At 40.9% G+C, this 6000-nt stretch overlaps 1 protein-coding gene across 7 annotated transcripts in view; it reads right to left on the bottom strand.

Annotated features, from left to right (window-relative positions):
• The window catches only part of oxr1a (oxidation resistance 1a), a 167091-nt gene continuing 161091 nt past the window's right edge, over nt 1–6000 (bottom strand). For all 7 annotated transcript variants that reach the window (XM_013276484.3, XM_025911800.1, XM_025911801.1 and 4 more), the window contains 4 exons: nt 3661–3813; nt 3455–3550; nt 2579–2652; nt 1–2117 (listed from right to left, as the gene is read on the bottom strand). In XM_013276484.3, coding sequence (XP_013131938.1) covers nt 1982–2117; nt 2579–2652; nt 3455–3550; nt 3661–3813 — 459 coding nt within the window. In that variant the 3' untranslated portion in view covers nt 1–1981. The remainder of the gene's footprint in view (nt 2118–2578; nt 2653–3454; nt 3551–3660; nt 3814–6000) is intronic.

The following is a 6000-nucleotide window of genomic DNA, read 5'->3' as shown; positions in this document are numbered from 1 at the left end:
TTACAACAATTACTTCAGCTTTATTGGTATTTATACATCACTGGTACATCATAGTCTGGTGAAAGAATTGGAAGAATTATCCATATTATTCTTTGTGACTTTCCACGAGGACACGAATACTGGCGTGGACGACCAGAAAAGGGGGGGAGAAAGCGTCACGGCAAGGGGAGGGTCATGTAATGTACACATGTTCCTTCACCTGCCATCATCTGTCTGCATACCTACCTGTACCTACTGGGACTCACCTGGCGGCCAAACGTGAGGAGCAAAACCGAAGCCTGCTTACACATTTAACCACATTCACCCCTTCTTCTTCCTTCCATTGTGTCATTTTCCTTTTTAGACACAGTAAAAAGGCTTACCCCTGTTGATGTAGGTAGCAGCAAGCTTTCTGCTAACAGTTAACATCTTAATGATATATTTAATATTTAAAAAAAAAAAACCCAAAAGGTACTGTACAACTACTGCTAAGAAAACCTAAGAACCTGGCCTTAACGCGTTTACACCAGATTAAAGTGCTAGAAGCAACCCATCAATCCACACTTTATTTTTTATATATATATATATTTATAGCAGTATGTATTTATAGATATCTATATATATATATATATATATTAGGAACAAATCTACTATTTTAACATTAATTTACAGGGTAATATACATTATATAGTAACAGCTGAAATATCAGCACAAATATAATCACTGTCACACTCAACAGCAAAATATATATATATATGATTATATAAACATATATAATCATATATACCAATATATAATTGTCATATATGCATGTAAAACAGTTAATCACGTCTCAGGCTCTTCAAACGATACCCAGAAAAAGCAAGTGTGTATCAAGACGTAAAAGCTTTACAAGTCTTCTCTCTTGAAAGAGCGACAGGCGGCGACGAAATTGCCACGACCTGCGGGTTATTTGAGGTCACAGGACAGTTATTTTGCATATTCCACAAATCTATTGCAACACGTTACTGTCTACAAACAGTACAGCCAGCATCCCGCGAGAGGAGCCGGTGTTAGCTGGACTCACACGTACACCCACTGAACAGAACATTACGACGATGGGTGATCTGATTATAGCTATGTGCTTTCAGATGGTGTGCTATGACAGTGAACAACAGGAGGACTACAATACACGATACTCTATAAGTTTAGCCTCAGAGGACAACCAAAAACTGTACTGTACTGTGAAAAGACTACCCCGCCCCAAAAAACTACACACACACAGCAAATATTCTCCCTTCTCTGAGTCGAGTGTCATCGTATCCTGCTGCTGATGTGTTTTGTATGCGTGTGTTTACCACAAATCGCCACTTGTATTGTTGACAGTCCGCCATCGCCAAGAGGAATGGAATGTGTTCAGGTTGCGTCCCTCCTAACTTCGTCTCCCTCAGTCAAAACTACAGCACAGTGAGTAACATCCTACCGAACCAAGGAGATTTTCGGGGGTCTGATAGGGTGCAGGGGGGTGGGGGACTCCTTGAGGTTCTGTAAAGGTCTAATGCACAATCTGGGGCACCTCTCTCTTCTTGCAGCAGTCCCAAACATTAGCCACCATCATCTTCACCACCTCTGAACGGAGAGGAGCTCCGACGGTCCTCCTCAGTCATCCCCGCCCCGATTCCCTCCCGTCATTCCTCACATACAGCCTCATATTACCGACACTTTATTCACTTCCCCCTACTCTGCAAAGATGCTGCACAAGGCTGTAACAAGATACACACAAAGGTCATTTTTCACAAAGAAAAAACAAAAAAGAAAAAGAAAGAAAAGAAAAAGCTCTGTAATAACTGCAGTAGTAACGCACAACAAGCATCCAATAGCTGGCTTCCAGCCTGGGGAGCCCTGGTGATGTGCAGTTAGGTTTGGGACGTTGCCATTGTTCTATAGGAGGACTCCTCCTCACTTTTTTTTTTTTTTGCCCGTTCCAGGACTTGTTTTTTCCCCCCTGTGTCGCGCTGTTTGGTTATTCAAAAGCCCAAATCTCTATGTCCTGTACATAAAAATCCTCTTTTTTTGAGAGCATAGGGTTCCCAAATGTTTTACAGGAGTGGCTCCTGCCGTGGTAAAGGTCTCCGTCCAGCCACAGGCCAAACTCCCCACTACAGAAGAAAGAAGAAAACACATTAGACAACTTCAAGCTATTGCAGGATCCACAGTAAAAAGCCTGTGTTTTAACTCCATTTATGCTTTTAACATGCAGGTTTGAGTGTACTGAGCAAAGTGCCAACTACTCAGTGTGATAGCTAACAAATGGCAATCCATTTTTCACCAAGCACATATTTATACAAATACAACTTATATCACTGATCGTCACCATGACATCAATTATTTTAATCAAGACAAAAGAATGTTTTATATCTGCATGTGATCTTATGAGCTCCACAAAAGTGCAAATATCTTAATAACACCATTCTTCTAATGCAGTCCCCACTTTTGGACATCACAGCAGGCTTGTGTCTACTTTATGTCAATCTGAATTAAATACGACAGCATGTCAAATTTAATTATGACAAATATTGCCAAATATGTTGCACCAGTGGTCTGTAGATTTCTGGCTCACCTTCCTCCACCAAAAGCTAAGGAGTCCATATCCCCTTTGATAAAGAACATGTTGTCACCGGTCCACTTGTACACCTGCCCAGGATAAAACAGAGCACATATTAGAAGATACTGCATGACATATTCAGTGATGATGTAAGAGAGGAAGAGAAAATGCAAGCTAAAAAACACTTTAAGACTGCTGCAAAGAAAGCATCTCTGAAACATACGGCAGATGTCACATATGAAAGAGGATATAGTCATTGACAGCGTGCATGTTTGACGTTCACAGGCATCATTAGCATATACCATAAATCACATACATCATATCTAATGCTGTGCCTGCTGCTGATGTATAAAATATTTTGTCTCTCAAAGCTTTAAACACAACACAAAAGCATGTAAAGGTTAAATACCCACTGTGTTAGCTAAGTGTCCTATACACACAGCAGGCAAACATGCCTGAGCGGTAATTCAGAGTTGTTTTTCCAGCCACTTCCCATATATAACACAACCATTCTCCTTCGAGGTCTTTTCTATCTTTGCCAACTCATGAGGGAAATATTTGGTTCCTTAGCTGCTAAATGCTTCTTTCTGTTCACCAACTACTTGCTAACTGTGCCAGTCTGCTGACTGACTGGTGCTGAACAGGGAGTGTACACTGGGTTTTAACAGGGCTTTTACACTGAAAACAGCTGCCTGCTAAAACTGGGAGCGAAGTTACAGAGAACCAAAGCGGTAAAGCTGGTGGCCAGAGAGCTAAAACAAGCTGCTGAAAGCTCTGCAGAGGTGGGGAGAACTGCAGGGTGTGTCACTATGAGCAAATCATTATTGGAGAAAAATATTCATTCAGAAGTGGAAAAAAGTTACAAAATCTAACAGTGACAAAATGTTATACCTCAAACTCTGGATTGAAGGTGAAGAGGAAGGTCTCTCCGGTGCCATAAAAGCCATCGCTGACCTTAAAGGGCTCAGATGCCAGTGCACCAAACACCTGAAGTTATTAAAAAAAACAAAACAAACAACACAACAACAACAAAAAAAAGGTGATCAGCACCATAACAATGTGCCACTGAGGTTAGCTTCTTAAATGTCGGCGCGTACCTGGCCGTCGCTGTCTTTAATGACCAGGAGCACCGGGGTGTCCTGGGCCTGCATGGATCTGTACAGCGTCTTAATGCTCATGCCGTGCTTTGCAGTGCCAAAGACCAGCGTCCACGGGTACCCGATGGTCCGCGGAGGGAGATTCCTGGCAAGCTGTGTGCGGGGAACATAAATTTAAAAATACAGAGTTAAAGAAAGGAAGGGGAAAAAAATGAAAGAAAGAAAATGAAACACAGAAAGGCCACAGCCACCAACGCTCAATTACATCTGCGGTGACCTTTTAACACTCTCTGGCGTTTAAGGAGGAGTAACGGGGCTCAAAACAGTGAGAGCAGTCTCAAGAGAAAGAGAGGCCCAGCAGTCCCTGAGAGAGCGCGCTGCCCTGCTGCTGACTGACTCGAGGATTAACGGCGGCTGTGGTGCATGGGGAGATAATGCCGACAAGGCGCCGGAGGAGCGGTACAACTTATGTCTCATTTTAATGGACAGATAAAACAGACACTGACTAAAACATGGAATTAAAGTGACAACTTTTTACTGCTATACAGAACAAGGACCTCTAAATGTTCTGTTCACGCTCAAACAATTCATCAGTCCCTTTTGGCATTTTTCTTGTTGGATCAGCACTTGCTCCGGTGGTGGAGCTGCAGCAGTCATATAATCAGCAGGCTGGGAATGACGCCACGATTAGGCGAGGCCTGACTCAGCTCACCTCTGCACTGCTTTGAGCCAGGCCTGAGCCCTGAGCTCTGTCCACAGGGTGATTAAAGGAAGCTTGCATATTGGCACTCTATTGGTTAATAAGCCAAGTGGGACTAATTTGGAGCTCTGGGTGTGTGTTAACTTGCAGTGCCTGCAAGGGACACAGTACACCTAACAACAACATGAAAGGTTGGTGACTTGGATGTCTGTTTCATGTATTTCTCTTTCATCTTTATCACCGCTTATTTCTGACTCTTTGCGTTGGCAGGATTAACAAACTAAATCTATCTGAAAACATCTGGAACATAATAAATAAAAGAGAGCATGTTGATTCCTGCTTTAAATGAGCAAACTATCCAGTTCATGTTTCAGTGCCTAATGTAAGGAGGCAAGAGGTGACTTACACACCGACAACTCTGTCGCGTCCTGATTTTAAAGTGGCTGTCGTCCTGAGATCACAATTTCTAAGTTAGACCACCATGAAACTTTATCAGTATCATCATATTGATTAAGCTGTAAAGTGCATGTGTAAAGTTTAATAAATCAGCATTTTTCATGGAAGGAATCTAACTAACCTGAGGTATAGCCAAGTTATAACCAGCCAAAACTAATGAGATTTCACTGTTAAATCCTCACAATAACTTTTATGTTAACATTTTTATTACCTGCACTAGGAGTACTGTCAGCAGCTGATTGGTCACCTGCTCATTTTTACTGGTTACCTAAATTTTAGCTTTAGCATTTTAGCTAGAGTTAAGAAAACATCATCTACTGTACATCCAACAATTATGTTTTAGATTCTTATCTCTATATGATATTTAGAGAAACAACACTTGCAAGCTTATGTTACTAATGTCCAGGGTGGAAGGAAAGCTAATCTACAAAAGAAGTCAAAGCTGCAGTAGCTGACACCCAAAGGTATATTTTAAAGCTTCCATGTTAGTGTTTAGTTTTCCGCTACCTGACAAAGCTTTGAATGGACACTCTCTGTGATGACATCATAGACATTGTAACAGCGATATCATACAAATGTTGGTCACTGAAAACAAGCACTTGACAAAAATCAGGCAATTTGTTTGTCGGTGTTGTTGCTTCTGCTCAGTGCATCCATCTACCCACCTTACAAATGCTACTAAACTTATTCAACCAGTGAATGAATCCTTTCCCCAAACACACAGTTGGAAATTAAGACTGCAAGGTAGCTCTATGAACTGATGACTTAATTTGTTTAGGTGCTACGACGTTTTGAAAGTAAAGTTTTTTTGAAATTTTTTTTTACATGTTAGATTTCCAGCCTGACACAACACACAGGCTTCTCACAGAGATTTAAAGACTAAGATTAAAAAATTAACATTTAATGCTAATCATCATCAAATCATAAGACATTTCTAAATATTCTGTGGTTTTCATATTGTATCTGTAAAAAAAACCCCAAAAACAAACTCCAAGCCTACTGGGTTATAGTGATTTTTTTTTTTATATGCCTATTATATTCGGTTTCAATTTCAAAATACACTAGACAGTGGGACTATTTTCATCAGTGGACACGTCTGTGTATTTACAGTAACAGAAGTGCACGTAACACTAATATGGAATAAAATACAGCGTCTATGTTCATTATAACAAAGGAACAGGCTA

Source organism: Oreochromis niloticus, linkage group LG11 (genome assembly GCF_001858045.2).
Source record: "Oreochromis niloticus isolate F11D_XX linkage group LG11, O_niloticus_UMD_NMBU, whole genome shotgun sequence".
NCBI lineage: Eukaryota > Metazoa > Chordata > Actinopteri > Cichliformes > Cichlidae > Oreochromis > Oreochromis niloticus.
The sequence above is the reverse complement of the archived record's forward strand: the minus strand, read 5'-3'. Positions and strand labels throughout refer to the sequence as shown.